This window comes from Trichomycterus rosablanca, chromosome 20, assembly GCF_030014385.1.
Source record: "Trichomycterus rosablanca isolate fTriRos1 chromosome 20, fTriRos1.hap1, whole genome shotgun sequence".
In the NCBI taxonomy this organism is placed as follows: domain Eukaryota; kingdom Metazoa; phylum Chordata; class Actinopteri; order Siluriformes; family Trichomycteridae; genus Trichomycterus; species Trichomycterus rosablanca.
Genome location: NC_086007.1, coordinates 2,414,483 through 2,431,382, shown reverse-complemented (window position 1 = coordinate 2,431,382; position 16,900 = coordinate 2,414,483). Strand labels below are relative to the sequence as shown.

The window sequence follows — 16,900 nt, the reverse complement described above, 5'->3', positions numbered from 1 at the left end:
ACAACATAAGAATTTACAGAACAAAATACATTTTCTTCCTTCCCTCTGAACATGATTTGTGCCAAATAATGATTATAATCAACTTTACTTTTAATACTTAAGTACATTGAACATCAGATACTTTTACTCAAATAATATTCTAAGAGGTGATTTTAACTTCTATCAAAGTAAATTTCTGGTAAGATACTTTCTGGTAAGACACTGCAAAAATGGGTTCTTAAAACTTGTTACTAATTGTTGCTAATTACATGGAGAAAGGAAAAGCAACTTTAGGACACGTAAAGCTTGCTTGACTGTGGACAGTGTTGTATATAAGCACTAAGAAGTCACAAACTTTGCTAAAGTATTGAACCTTTGTTAGCCAGCTGCCCTCTGATTTGAATGCAGTGTGAATCATGAACCCACTTGCGAGCGATGGTAAATATATCTCTGCGGCGTTTTCATTTCTCTCTCTGCGCTCCTGTCCTCTTATCTGGGCGCCGGTGTAAACGAGGGCTCGCCCTCAATTGCTTTTCTAAAGATAAAGAAACATGAAATGGAATTACAGCCCAGAAACAATCTGAGAGAATCGGTGAGAAACGGGCAGGGCTAAGCCGGGGATGAGTGCTGTTTGTGCCCGAGCTCCGTCTGGCCGGGGCCGCGTTTAACCTTGGGTGACAGCACAGGTCGCGTCCGCGGCCGATCACGTCTGATGATATGCACCGGGCGTCTCGTGTGGAAATGCTAGCGGAATAGCTAAACGTGTGAGATTAAACGTATAAATATTTGCGGCCGGTGATCGCTGAGGTCACGGAGCTGCAGTCACGTATTGATTCCACGCAGCTCTCACCTGGACGCAGGTATCAGGAGTTACGTACGTTAGCCTGTCATTAAGTGTTATATCATTCAGACATTAAACATCCCTCACATCACAAACACGCTTTACTGGACTGGACTGGACACTGTGCTAATGATTAGTTTAAGGGCTAAACAAACAAAAGTGATGCTGCTGCTGGAATCTAAAACTAAAATTAGTGTTGGATTGAGGTTAAAGATACTAAAAAAGTTTATAATAATATAATGTTACTAAACGTAAATAATAATAATAATAATTTGAATAATTGTTTGTATAACTAATAATAATAATACAAATAAAAATTAGTAATAAAATAATAAAATAGTAACAATAATAAAATACAAATCTGAATAATTATTTGCCATTTACATTTTAAGCGTTTAGCAGACACTTTATCCGAAGCGATGTACATTACTGTGACAGTATACTGTCTAAGCAATTGAGGGTTAGGGGCCTTGCTTAAGGGCCCAGCAGTGGCAACCTGGCAGTGATGGGGCTTGAACCAGTGACCTCGATGATTAGTACCTTAACCACTAGGCTACAGCTGCCTACAACTGTGTTATTCTGATAATAATACAATAGGAAGGAGAGAAGGAAGATAGGAAGGAAGGAAGAAGGAGGAAGATAAAGAAAGGAAGAAAGAAAGGAAGGACGGAAGGAAGGAAGATAGGAAGGAAGGAAAAAGGAGGAAGGAAAAAAAAGAAGGGAGGAAGAAGAAGAAAGAAAGGAAGATGTATTTATGCCACTGAAATAAATAAGAGTTTTTCAGATGTAGGAGTGAATAAACCGTCAACAGTATAATGAAATTTAAATCCTGAGTGTGTACAAAAACTCACCATGAAATATTTCATTCAAACATCCCTCAGCTGACGGTACCGGTCTGCACACAGAGGAGAGAGACGACGCTACTTCTCAGAAATTCATAAATATACACTATGTGGCCAAAAGTATTTGGACGCCTGACCATGAGCTTGTCGGACATCCTATTAAAAAATAGTAATAAAATAAAGCGACCTCTGTGTGATCTTTTCAGCTAGAACAACAGCCGCTTTTCTAAGAAGTCTTCTTACAAGACTTACAAGTATGTCTGTTGGAATTTGTGCCCATTTAGTCAAATTGTGCTTTGTACATGATGATGCATTTACTAAACCGCTGCGGCAAAGTCAGAAGCATATCATTCTATATCATTCTCTTTATAGAATTGATTCATTACATCTGTTGGGGTGTCCCAATACTTTTGTTTATTCGTGTTGACAGCGCTACTTCGTTCGTTACATTCCCACACATCTCTGAACTGCGTCTCTCTGTGTGATGCTGCTTCATGGACTCTCCTTCGCTGCTAAACCTGGCAGTTGATTGGCTGTAAAATCCAGAAGCTCTTAACGTTAATTCTTTCTCCTTCTTTTATTTCAGATCTGTGATAAGGAGTGGCATTACTACGTCATTAACGTGGAGTTTCCGGTGGTGACGCTGTACGTGGACGGTGTGACCTACGAACCCTACCTGGTGACGGACGACTGGCCGATCCACTCGTCTCAAATCGACGTCCAGTTGACTGTCGGAGCCTGCTGGCAAGGTCTGAGATTTTGTCATATCCAGTTACCCGATCACATTCCACTTCCTTTACTCCTGACTAACATCCTCCCTGTTTGGAGATCCGTATCGTGCACAGAGAGAGTCACACATTGATCTCCGTTATCCCCCGTCTCTGTGTAGCACCATCGATCAGCCAGCAGAGGTCGTAATCCCTGCAGCATTCCTACCCTTGAGAGCCAATAACCTTATGAGCTGATATTCAGCTTTGTTTACTTGCATTATACCATCACTAAAAGTCTGGCTGAATCCGAAATAGCTTCTGATTACTACATATACACACTACGTACACTGATGAGGCAAAAAATGAGCACCACCTCCTAATATGCTGTCAGAACAGCTCCAAACCAGCAAGACCTGGACTCCACACCACCTCTGAAGTAGTTCTGTGGTATCTACAACCAGCATGTCCTTTAATTTCTGTACATTTTGAGGTGGATCATCATAAAGTGAGCCGTCGACATGATTTGGAAGAAAACAGGAGGCATGTAACCGGTCGATCTTCTTTCATTGCTTCAGTGCCCAGTTTTAATACCAGTGCACCCATTGCTGGTGCTTTCAAGGCCGGATAAGAGCTGGCATGGGCACTCTGACTCTTAACAAATGATCTGCAGTTGGAACCACAGGGATCTTCTGTTAGTCCATACCAGGCGTCATCACCTTCATGTCCTATATATATATATATATATATATATATACTGTATATATATATATGACAAAATGAAAGAAAGCAAAGGGGGGAAATACTTTTTCACGGCTCTGAATGTTCTTTAAACAGCAGAGCTAACAGGATAGTTTGTGTGCTGATAGTACAATGAATCGGACCCAGGCGGTTACCAGCCGTACCCCTCCTGTAGCAACAATACAGTGAAGAATAAATAAGTGTGAATGATAAATAAGGAGGGCGGCACGGTGGCTCGGTGGGTAGCACTGTCGCCTCACAGCAAGAAGGTCCTGGGTTCGATTCCCAGGGTGGGCGGTCCGGGTCCTTTCTGTGCGGAGTGTATGCGTGGGTTTCCTCTGGGAGCTCTGGTTTCCTCCCACAGTCCAAAAACATGCAGTCAGGTTAATTGGAGACACTGAATTGCCATATAGTTGAATGGGTGTGTGCATGTGCCCTGCGATGGACTTGTGCCCCATCCAGGGTGTTACTGTGTGCCTTGGCGCCCATTGAAAAGCTGGGATAGGCTCCAGATAGGCTCAGTTCACATGGCCGGTGACATTTAAGCTAGTCTTGCCCTTCCTGAGACAAAGGTTTCTGTTAAAGAGTGCTCTATTGTTTGAGGAATTTTCGGCACCTTATGCATCTTTTGTTCTCTAAATTTTGGATATAATGTTAAAAAAGAACCACTTCATGACTCCAGCTGGGTGCAGCGTGGCTTTGTTCTGTGGTGACGCTTCTCTTTTGTGCTGCAGACTGTCGAGGCGGCTGGAGGAGAAGATTATCGACCTCTAATAAAGAAATAAGAGTCGAGACTAAAGCAGAACTAAGCCTCTTTAAATGGCTTTCGGTGTGACACGCTCTCGCCCGGGCGCCTCGTTCCTTTTTGTCGGTGAGAAAATGAGCGTGAGGTACCGAGAGGGTGCAGGAGGAGGCGAGGGAGCAGACGAGAGGGAATCGACCAATAAAAGCTCCTCCGGAAACTGATTTGAGGAGCAGGGGACATTGCTAGTGTGACCAACTTAATAAAATAAGGCCGACATTAAAAATTGCTGCTCCTCTGTACTGCAGAACACACACGTACGCTCTAGGAGACGTGTGGTTCATGAACGTTTGGGGATTTTAAGATTTAAGGTTTCTGCTACTGGTTTTGGCTGTGACTGAATGATTTAGACACATCTGTGTCCAAAATGGGCTGAAGATATGACTAAAATCTGGATCAACCAGCAATCTGGATTATTTATTTGACATTTATGGCATTTTGCAGACGCTTTTTAGTCAAAGTGACTTACAGTACTGTGATGGTATATTGTCTAAGCAATTGAGGGTTAAGGGCCTTGCTCAAGGGCCCAACAGTGGCAAACTGGCAGTGGTGGGGCTTGAACCAGTTACCTTTTGATTACTAGTCCAGTGTCTTAACCACTAGGCTACAACTGCCCTTGGCTATTTTGGGCTGTCGGAAGGTCTATAATGTTACTTAGCTTTGTGATTTGGACTTATAATTCCTCATATGTGATTACAATATAGGTATTGACTTACGATACATAGCCAAAAGTATTTGGACACCTGACCACGCGCTTGCTGGACATCCAATTTCCAAAAGAAATGTTATTAAAATGTGTGAGACCTTTATATGATCTTTTAAAGGCTCCTCACAAGTATGTCTGTGGGAATTTGTACCCATTTAGTCAAAAGATGACAGCATTTGTACAACTGGGCACTGACGTTGGTCAAGTGCATTCCAAGGCTGTTCTGTGCTTGCTTTGTGCACGGGGGCACAGTCATGCTGGAACATAGAAGGGCCTTCCCTAAACTACTGCTGCAACTGCTATGGCTGAAACACACGGATTAAAGTGTTTCCAGGTCATTTTGTACATAGTTTAGTGTATATAGTTTAGCTGTGCCTACGTAAATAGCAGCTATAAAGAAATACATGCACCAAACACTTTTTTTAGGTCTCCCTATACCAACAACCAATTCTGTGGACGCCGGGGGGTCAAAACACGGGCGAGAATTTCCGTCTTTGAGACAGAACGTGAAGCCGCACCATCGCTGGATGTTCTGGGTTAACATTCAACCATTAAGGGCGCTGTGCTGTGTATCATAGCTTCTATTAATTCTATTTATTTATTCTAGGTGTGAAATTAAGCACGTTTTCCCATGAATTAATTACGGCCTTGTTTACGATGCCCGAAAAGAGTCGTGTCACCGGCCGAGTTCCCAGATACTCAAAGTACCAGTGACTTCACAGGGGTCAGGGGAGGCATTTCCATTGTAAAATCCAAACAGACAGAAATTAGGAATTAGGACTGTAGAAATGAGACAGCCGTACTGAGTCAGCTGGCTTAATGGATGTTAAATCACACCCCGAGGGTTAAAGCCGATTTAGCTCACGACCAGATGTGATTCCTCATCCTTCAACATCGGCCTCTGGAGCCTTAACGGCGTATTTACAAAGGATTAACAAGCATCAGGTTAAAAAGTAAGTGTGTGTGTGTGTTTGTGTGTGTGTGTGTGTGTGTGTGTGTGTGTGTGTGTAGGAGGCGAGGTGTCCAAGTCCAGGTTTACGCAGTATTTCCGTGGCAGCTTGTCAGGACTGACGGTGAGACCCGGCAAGATCGAGAGTCAGAAGGTGATTTCCTGTCTGCAGGCCTGCAAAGAGGGACTGGACATCACCTCTCTGGAGAGCATGGACAAAGGATTAAAGGTATCACACACACACACATACACACACTGGGTTTAATTCTGGAGGTAGACACAACGGTTGCCAGAAAACTTGAGCTGCATTTTAACTACAAAGGAACAGAAACAGAACAGGAACGTTGTTCTTCTTTTATTTGATTATTAGTTTATTTATTTATTCTTTTATCTTTAATAAACAGAGTTCAGTGTTTAGCTGTGAATTAAAAGTGTACACTAAGATATTAACACCACTGAGCACACAAATGAGCACTTTAATGGCAATTTTATGACAACGGTGCTTGTGAAGGTCGGAGACCTATCACATTTTGGGCTGATGGAGGTTCCAGAAGATCTGATTGACCTAAAGGCCTGAGGGACTTTGATAAGGGCCAAATTGTTATGGCCAGACGACTGGGTTGAAGCAAGGGGTGTCACAGGCAGCCGTGGTGAGTACCTACTGACCAACCATCGTCAGGATGTTGGGCGGCCAAGACTCATTGATGCCAGAGGATAGAAAGCTGTGAGGTCTTCTGTGTATCAAACTGCAGATCATTTCAGTCCTGGTGATTAGAAGAACATGGCACAACACACAGTGCATCGAACCCTTGTGTTTAGCCCATGCTGACTCAAAAGCACCCCCAGTGACCAACAGGCACCGAAACTGGACCTTGGATGTAAATGGACGCAGACCGACTGGACCACAGAAGTTGAAAGACCTGCTCTTAATGTCCTGGTACTAAATACCACCAAACCACTGTTCATTTTATCAGCTCCACTTACCATATAGAAGCACTTTGTAGTTCTACAATTACTGACTGTAGTCCATCTGTTTCTTTACATACCTTTTTACCTTGCTTTCACCCTGTTCTGCAGTGGTCAGGACCCCCACAGGACCACCACAGAGCAGGTATTATTTAGGTGGTGGATCATTCTCAGCACTGCAGCAACACTGACATGGTGGTGGTGTGTTAGTGTGTGTTGTGCAGGTATGAGTGGATCAGACACCGTGTCCACTCACTGTCCACTCTATTAGACACACCTAGTTGGTCCATCTTGTAGATGTAAAGTCAGAGACGATCGCTCATCTATTGCTGCTGTTTGAGTCGGTCATCTAGACCTTCATCAGCGGTCACAGGACGCTGCCCAAGGGGCGCTGTTGGCTGGATGTTTTTGGTTGGTGGACTATTCTCAGTCCAGCATTGACAGTGAGGTATTTAAACACTCATACCAGCACAACACACACTAACACACCACGACCATGTCAGTGTCACTGCAGTGCTGAGAATGATCCATCACCTAAATAATACCTGCTCTGTGGTGGTCCTGTGGGGGTCCTGACCATTGAAGAACAGCATGAAAGAGGGCTAACAAAGCATGCAGAGAAACAGATGGACTACAGTCAGTAATTGTAGAACTACAAAGTGCTTCTATATGGTAAGTGGAGCTGATAAATTAAACAGAGTGTAGAAACAAGGAGGTGGTTTTAATGTTATGGCTGATCAGTGTATAATTGATTTACTACACCAGTAAGCAACTGTTTTGTCCAGTATTGTTGTGCATATAGTGTAACTTCCACTTGTTCTATATTCCTCACAGATTTAAAGTAACTATTTATACACATTCTGAACTGCATTCCATTGTGGGATCGGGTTGGATTTATGGGATTGCTTACACCAACATTCAATGCCGCCTTCAGATTAGAATTTGAAAACGAGCGGCCGCCTTGTGAATGGCGCGGACTTTATCTCAGGAGTGCAGGCGCTGCCCAAAAATGAGGACAGTGTTCGGGAGGAATGCACCACCGTTTAATGTTACACAAAATATAAAGCACGGTGAAGTGTATCAGGAACCTACGCACACGTTCACCACGCCAGAAATAAAGAGGGATAAAGAGAGGAACCAAAGAGAGGAAGAAAGAAAAAGTGAAATAAAGAAGCTGTGATCCAATCGTTTCATTTTATTGGTGGGTTTCGTTCTTTTTTATTGAGAGAGTGAGAGAACGTTTAAAGCCTGGTGCCTCATACGTACGGCTTTTTCCTTCTATTATAAATCCATTCATTCTTTTAATACAGCGTTTCCATTCTTTTGTCTAGGGTGGGCAAAGCTGCCAGCAGTTCCTGCAGGGTACAAGCTCTCGAGCTCTCTTTAATACCCGCGCAGCCTTTTAAACATGCACAGTTTTAATACCCACCCACTCTGTTTTAAACGCCGTGATTGTGCTCGGCTGCAGGTACAGAGTTTTAAAAGCTGCTCGATTCGGAAAAACACGTCAGACTTCAATATCAAAGAGGTACAATTATTAGTAAGGGTCGCAATTATTTATAAAAGAGCAATGAAACGGTTTAGTATGTAACGATCACTAGAACTAGAGTCCTGCTGTTCTTTTGAAGCAGGCGTGTCCAAACGGGGCCGTTTTATCTGTGTTTAATCATAAAAGTCCTTAATTTAATCTTAATTTTGTGTAACGGAGACAAAAAGCCTAAAAGGATTAGTGATCTGCTTCGGCATTGGTTGTGACACAATGCTGGCAGTTAAAAAGAAACTTTTTACCTGGGCAAACACGATCAATTTACAGTGTATGATAATAAAGGAATAAAAAAGAAATAAAGCTAAATGCTATATGTAGTGAGGCAAACATGCTACTCAATCCACCAATGTGCCACATCACTATTACACACAAATGCTTCTCCAGTTTCTTTAGAACTATTGCACATCGCTGCTCAGGTGGCGCAGCGGTAAAACACGCTAGCACACCAGGGCTGGGATTTCAAATACATCGTATCGAATCTCAGCTCTGCCATCCGGCCGGGCTGGGCGGCTACATGAACAACGTTTGGCTGTTGTTCATCCAGGGAGGGAGCCGGATAGGGAGCTCATAACTGATGCAATTACGATTTCTGCTGGCTGATTGATGGCGTCTGCACAGAGTAGAGGAATAATGCTGATCAGGGTGTGGCTCTCCGTACACAGTGTGCGAGTTCGCTCTCCTCATTCGGGGCGGGGGTCAGCACCAGTAGAGAGGAAGCGTAACGCAATTGGGTAAAAATTGGACGCGCTAAAATCGGGAGAAAAAGGGGAAACTATTGCACGTCAACCTGCACTTCTTCCTGCCGGTAACAGCGGTTGTTCCAAACCAACCTGTTACAAATTGCAGTGTTTCACTCACGATTGATAAATAACTACAGTTTTTTGTGGTTGTTGAATTACATCTGATCATCCAGACTAACTTCCTCTTAGCATAAGCTGACAGTTAGGGGTTTCCTGCAAACTTTGAAAAGTTTGGCTACTAGCTTGATTCATACGGGCACAGAGAAGTCAACAGCCCAGGCTTTAGGCTCTTTGCACCATCAAATTGATTATCTAATTGCTGGATGTGTATTTTTGAGCCAACACTTTTGAATCCCGTTGTTCAATCATGGGAAGAAGAACAGTTGTCGCAGTCATTCCAAGACTGTGTGTATGTCTGTGTGTGTGTGTGTGTGTGTGTGTGGTGTATGTACAGATGTACGTTTTGTTTTTCATGTCAGCTATTTTAGAAAATTAAAGATAAACTCCACTTTAAAAATGTTTGGACACCCCTGATTTAAATATGTGTGTGAGTGAGTGTAGATATATGTGTGTGTGTGTGTGTGTGTGTGTGTGTAGTAAATGTGCATTTTATTTTGCATCTTAGCTAAAAAATAAAGAAAATAAATGTTAAACTCCATTTTGAAAAGTTTATGTGTGTATGTGTGTGTGTGTGTCTGAGTGTGTGTCTGTGTGTGTGTATGTGTGTGTGTGTGTGTGTGTGTATGTGTGTGTATGTATGTGTGTGTGTCTGTGTGTGTGGGTGGGTGGGTGGGTGTCTGTATGTGTGTATGTGTGTATATGTGTGTGTGTCTGTGTGTCTGTGTATGTGTGTGTCTGTATGTGTGTGTGTGTGTGTCTGTGAGTGTGTGTGTTTAGTATATGTGTTAGTAGATGTATTTGTTCTGCATCTTAGCTAAAAATAAAGAAAATAAATGATAAAGTGTTTGGACACCTGACATCCATTCTTTAAATAATGTGTGTGTGTGTGTGTGTGTGTGTGTGTGTGTGTACCAGTTCCACTTTAATCCGGCCCAGTCGGTGTTGGTGATTGAGGGCGAGGATCTGGAGCAGGTGAACGCAGCGCTGAGGAAAGTTTCCTACATCAACTCACGCCAGTTCCCCACGGCCGGAGCTCGCCGGGTCCACATCAGCACCACGGTCCAGTACGCTCACCTCTACACTTTATTTATATACAGCACCTTTGTGATGTACGCTATATGGCCAAAAGTATATGGACGCCTGACCTTACCCATTTTAAACACATACGCTAAAACTACAGCCGCTCCTCTGAGAAGGCTTCTCACAAAGGGTTGATGCATGTCTGTGGGAATTTGTGCCCGTTCAGTCAAAAGAGAAGAGTTCTAGTTCTTTCTGAGATCTTAAGTTTCTTCATGTCTTTATAGAGCTCGCTTTGAGCTGGAACAGGAAAGGGCCTTCCCTAAACCGTTGCTGCAACATTGGAGGCATAGCATTTCTTTTATATAATTGATTTATTACACCTGTTAGCAACTGTTATGGCTGAAACACATAATTCAAAGATATAAAAGGCGTCCCAACATTGATTGGATTGAGTGGATTCAGATTCTGATGCGTAGATCCGTAGCTATAAAATACAGGTAGGGGTTTAGGTCGCGGCTCATCCGTTCTTGTCTTTCCAGGCAGACGTCATCGTTTTAAAGTTGATACTAAATCTACAGGAAGTCGGTTTGTCACTGCGTTGTGATTGCGAACGCGGGATTGGCTGGAAAATCCCCTACCTGGCAACTTTGCGAATTGCCGTCAACCAGGCGAGCTGAATCGCGCCAGTGCCCTCTGCTGTTTAAAGTGAATATTGATTCATCTTAAATAAATAACCGATTCGAATCGTGGCACATGTGCAACTATTTTTAACTGTCTTGTGGTGCATCGTTACATCCCTAGTTGAAAGTGGATCACAATGTGGCTGATTAAAGCCCAGCCATTGCCAAAGTCACCACTGTTGGGCCCCTAAGTAAGACTTTTAACCCTCAATCGCTGGAATTGTACTCGGTGATAATTGGGAGTCGATTTGGATAAATGCAGCTGCTAAATGATGCAGACAGAAATAGAGGTGCTGATTAAATTCTGTGGTTTTATGTGCAGTTTTCCTGCGTAATGAGTTTTTACTTGCAGCTATCGTTTTTATTGTTGTTTGATAGACTTTTTAAATTGTTTTCTTTGAAACTTGAAATCATTTCCCAGTGTTTGTGGCTGACCCGGGTTCGAGTCGTGCCTCTCCTCGGCGTTTCTCTGTGATCATCATTTTGACCCGGAGCAGTTTCAGCTTCTTACTTACTGATACGTGACGCTGTATGTGTTTGTGTGTGTGTGTGTTTGTGTGTTGTGTGTGTGTGCGTGTCACGCCTGTATCCCGAGGGACGTCGTAAATATGCATAAGGGATTTGAATATTCATGAGGTTCGGGGTAGAGCGGGTCTCCAGTGGGGTGCAGCGTGAAGCCGTGGGTGGAGTTCATTTAGCGAGAGAGAAACGCAGCGGGGAATTAGCATGGCGCGCGCACAACGCGGAGGCAGCGGGGCCTGAGGACAAAGCATGAAAGTTTGACAGATCTTGAGTAGGAAAATTGGATCTGTTCGGTTCCGGTACATTACACATGGGTGATGAAGGAGACGGAGCCGCGGGTCGAGCAGCTGTACACCTCCGACCGCTAGATGAATTCGTTTCCCCGTCGTCTCTGACCTTAAAACACCAGAAGCCCGGTGCACTGAACCTCAAAGTCCTTCCAGACTTTCTCCCCTCACACAGAAGCTGCAGAATGCTGGCGATGTGGTGAATTACGTTAAGGTTTCATCATCTGTTTAGTTTCAGAGGACTGAAAGCAGGGCTGCAGGTTTTTGGGTTCCTGCCCTCGACTGAGCAGTCCGGGTCTGTAATAATATCATAGTAGCATCCTTGTAATCAGCGGGGAGACGCAGAAACAGGACGGTACAGCATTACAGTGGGTATCATTTTCCTCCTTTCATGTCTATTTGCAGCAGAGTTTCCATTACATTCATCTGTTCACATCTGTTTAAAAGCAACAAATCGTCCAGTTAGACTAGATGGACTAGAAATCCACTGGGCTCTCAGCCTGCAGGTTTTTTTGAGATTTCTATTTAACTTCTATCCAACGTAACTTAAGGATCTTGAGCAAAAGGCCCTCCATTGACAACATGGCAGTAGAGGGGTTTAAACAAGCAACACTCCAATTAATAGTCCAGTACATGTAGCACTAAGCTACCAATATCCCTATTAACCAAGACCAGTCCATGACCCATACCACCAAGACAGGAATAGAACTAAATAGTTCGATGCCAATATCCCTATCAACCATGCCAGAGAAAAAACCATGACCCGTATCATCAAGATCAGACAAGAACTAAAGCGTTCAAGACAAATATCCATATCAACCAAAATCTCAAGACCCATAACTCCAAGAAAAGACCAGCACTAAAGAGTTCAAGACCAATATCCCTACCACCCACAACCAGACCAAGACCTAAAGACTAAAGAGTTCAGGACCAATATCCCCATCAATCAAGACCAGACCAAGACCCATACCACCAAGACAAGACCAGAGACCAATATTCCTATCAATCAAGACCAGACCACCAAGATAAGACCAGCACTAAAGAGTTCAAAACCAAGATCCCTATCAACCTCAACCAGACCAAGACCCATAACACCACGATAGGACAAGAACTAAAGAGTTCAAGACCAAGATCCCTATCAATCAAGACCAGACCAGGACCCATACCACCAAGATAAGACCAGAACTAACGAGTCCAAGACCAATAATCCTATTATTCAAGACCAGACCGTGACCCATACCACTAAGGTAAGACCAGAGACCAATATTCATATCAATCAAGACCCATAACACCAAGATAAGACCAGCACTAAAGAGTTCAAGACCAACATTCCTATCAATCAAGACCCATATGACCAAGATAAGACCAGCACTAAAGAGTTCAAGACCAAGATCCCTACCACCCACAACCAGACCAAGACTCATACCACCAAGATAAGACCAGAACTAAAGAGTTCAAGACCAATAATCATATCAGCCAGGACCAGACCAAAACCTATACCACCAAGACCAGAACTAAAAAGTCCAAGACCAAGACCCATACCACCAAGATAAGACCAGAACTAAAGAGTTCAAGACCAATATCCACAACAGTCCAGACCAAGACAAGGCCTCACACCCAAGCCACTGTGTTTTCCTGCTTTGTGACCTGTAATTCCAGAGAAGCTCGTCCCGTCCTGGATTTGTGAACGTATGATTTTGAACATTACGCTGCTGCTGTATGAGCGGGTTGGATGAATGATTGATTACTACATGAATGATCACTTGGCCAGCACTGGTCAGCGTACCAGTCTGTTAAGAGGCCTCGATTTGCTTAGCCAATTATGCAGCGACTCTGTACCAAACCATTAAGCGATGGCGAGTGTCTCCTTCAGCCGTGCGGCTTCGCATTATTATGATTTTCACTGCAGCAGACAGGTTCAAGTACCGACAGTCAGATAAATCACGTATTAATGTTAGCAGTACGCATCACATCTGCTCCCGATCGATAAATATCGACTGTATCGTCCGGACGTTCGGAGTCCCGGCTGCCGGATAGACTGGGTAATGGGAGTGTGTTTCAAACCTGTCGTGTCCTATTCGGATCGATTCTGTTTTATTATCATGCCCACATTATGCGCTAATATATCGGTATGAAATATCAGCTCCGGGGTTGTGGTGCAACACGGGGGATTGTAATCTACACAAATGAAGACATGAAGAACAGCTCGCTTTAAAGAAACTCCAGTGCTTCACTGAATGGGCACAAATTTCCACAGACATATTTCAAAGTCTTGAGCGGCTGTCCGACAAGCTCATGGTCAGGTGTCCAAATACTTTTGGCCCTTTAACGTACATAAAAAAACTAATAATGACCACATCTATGGTAATAAATATATTTATTATTAGATATATTATTATAATTAATAAATCATTGATTATATTATCTTAGCATCATGTACATTTGTAATTTAAACATACATTATGTGGCCAAAGTATGTGGACACCGGACCATGAGCTTGTTCGACATAAAGACTCGTCCGTGATGACCTCCCACAGGATTGTGAAGTGTGTCTGTTGGAATTTGTGCCCATTCAGTTGAAAGAGACATTTGATTTAGAGACATTTATCCAAAGCCACTTGTAAGGGTCTTGCTCAGGGGTCCAACAGTCCAGCAGTTTGGCAGTGGTGAAGCGTGAACCTGCAACCTTTTGATTACTAGTCCGATACCTTAACCACTGAGCTACCGCTGTCCCCAAAATATAACCAAATAACCATGTGAGGTACACGAGAGCATCCTAATTCATCCCAAATTTTCAGTTTTCAGTAGAGATAAGGACAGGGCTGTCTTTATGGACCTTTATGGTCATGCTGCAGCTTCTGGAAGCCGGAAGGATGTCATTCATCCTAAATAATTGATTGTAGGCGCTCAGGTGGCGCAGTCTAACACACTAGCACACCAACATAGAGGTGGCTACAGCTAAGCAGAGCCACCAACTCAGAGATCGGGACTCGAGTCCGAGTCGCACCTAAGTTGCACACACAGAGACTTCAGACTCGACTCGTGACTCACAAGAAATAACTTGTATACGACGAAAGTCAGCAGAATGTGTTAACATTAGTTACGTGTGACAATTCTATATATACAGTGTATCACAAAAGTGAGTACACCCCTCACATTTCTGCAAATATTTTATTATATCTTTTCATGGGACAACACTATAGAAATAAAACTTGGATATAACTTAGAGTAGTCAGTGTACAACTTGTATAGCAGTTTAGATTTACTGTCTTCTGAAAATAACTCAACACACAGCCATTAATGTCTAAATGGCTGGCAACATAAGTGAGTACACCCCACAGTGAACATGTCCAAATTGTGCCCAAAGTGTCAATATTTTGTGTGACCACCATTATTATCCAGCACTGCCTTAACCCTCCTGGGCATGGAATTCACCAGAGCTGCACAGGTTGCTACTGGAATCCTCTTCCACTCCTCCATGATGACATCACGGAGCTGGTGGATGTTAGACACCTTGAACTCCTCCACCTTCCACTTGAGGATGCGCCACAGGTGCTCAATTGGGTTTAGTCCATCACCTTTACCTTCAGCTTCCTCAGCAAGGCAGTTGTCATCTTGGAGGTTGTGTGTGGGGTCGTTATCCTGTTGGAAAACTGCCATGAGGCCCAGTTTTCGAAGGGAGGGGATCATGCTCTGTTTCAGAATGTCACAGTACATGTTGGAATTCATGTTTCCCTCAATGAACTGCAGCTCCCCAGTGCCAGCAACACTCATGCAGCCCAAGACCATGATGCTACCACCACCATGCTTGACTGTAGGCAAGATACAGTTGTCTTAGTACTTCTCACCAGGGCGCCGCCACACATGCTGGACACCATCTGAGCCAAACAAGTTTATCTTGGTCTCGTCAGACCACAGGGCATTCCAGTAATCCATGTTCTTGGACTGCTTGTCTTCAGCAAACTGTTTGCGGGCTTTCTTGTGCGTCAGCTTCCTTCTTGGATGACGACCATGCAGACCGAGTTGATGCAGTGTGCGGCGTATGGTCTGAGCACTGACAGGCTGACCTCCCACGTCTTCAACCTCTGCAGCAATGCTGGCAGCACTCATGTGTCTATTTTTTAAAGCCAACCTCTGGATATGACGCCAAACACGTGGACTCAACTTCTTTGGTCGACCCTGGCGAAGCCTGTTCCGAGTGGAACCTGTCCTGGAAAACCGCTGTATGACCTTGGCCACCATGCTGTAGCTCAGTTTCAGGGTGTTAGCAATCTTCTTATAGCCCAGGCCATCTTTGTGGAGAGCAACAATTCTATTTCTCACATCCTCAGAGAGTTATTTGCCATGAGGTGCCATGTTGAATATCCAGTGGCCAGTATGAGAGAATTGTACCCAAAACACCAAATTTAACAGCCCTGCTCCCCATTTACACCTGGGACCTTGACACATGACACCAGGGAGGGACAACGACACATTTGGGCACAATTTGGACATGTTCACTGTGGGGTGTACTCACTTATGTTGCCAGCTATTTAGACATTAATGGCTGTGTGTTGAGTTATTTTCAGAAGACAGTAAATCTACACTGCTATACGAGCTGTACACTGACTACTCTAAGTTATATCCAAGTTTCATGTCTATAGTGTTGTCCCATGAAAAGATATAATGAAATATTTGCAGAAATGTGAGGGGTGTACTCACTTTTGTGATACACTGTATATGATCCGACATCATTCTGATCGTGTCATTTTCTGCTCTTTAATAATAATAATAACGCTCCGGCCGCTTTAACCCGCAACGCACACAATGGGTAAATGTTCCAGCCAGCTTCCGGCGTAGTGATGAAGCGTCGCTCCCTACTGCTTCACAGAATTGCTGCTAATGATTGTAAGAACCGCTTTCTGAACCAATCAGACCTTCTGATTGTAATTGTTAGTAAGAAATGCTGTTATTTGCATTTATTCAGTTTGCGTCACACAGATGACGTGGTAATGAAACGCTCGATCGGCTTTCTAACGAGTTCGTGTTTTACTTCACAACCGGGAAAAGTTTGGAGGTTTTTAGTTATAAGCACATTTACAAACTAACAGATTATATTTCTAATGGGACACACGCTTATAAATGTAATAGCATCTGGAAGAACAGAAGCTAAAGTAAGCAGCGGTTATGGATTTTTTTGCTGTGCCGTGATTTATCGAGCGCTTTTGTTTTGCAATGAAAACAGAACGTCAGTTTAAGCTATTAACTGGAATTTAGGAAAGTAAAGGCACGAAGTAAAACTAAATACACTCGCTAATCTGTTGTTGTTTTTTTATCTAAACTTACAGATTATTTGTTTATTTCTACGCTACATTTCCAATATATGTTTTGTGTTTATTATATTGACTCGTGACTTGACTCGGACTCGTATTTTGTGACTTGTGAACATCTCTGCACCAACCTGCCCAGGCGT

At 43.4% G+C, this 16,900-nt stretch overlaps 1 protein-coding gene across 1 annotated transcript in view; it reads left to right on the top strand.

Moving 5' to 3' along the window:
* clstn2b (calsyntenin 2b) overlaps positions 1–16,900 on the top strand; it is a 198,502-nt gene that overhangs the window by 162,822 nt on the left and 18,780 nt on the right. Inside the window, exons 9-11 of the mRNA XM_063016464.1 lie at positions 2,249–2,411; positions 5,630–5,796; positions 9,855–10,003. Of these exons, the coding sequence (XP_062872534.1) occupies positions 2,249–2,411; positions 5,630–5,796; positions 9,855–10,003 (479 nt within the window). The remainder of the gene's footprint in view (positions 1–2,248; positions 2,412–5,629; positions 5,797–9,854; positions 10,004–16,900) is intronic.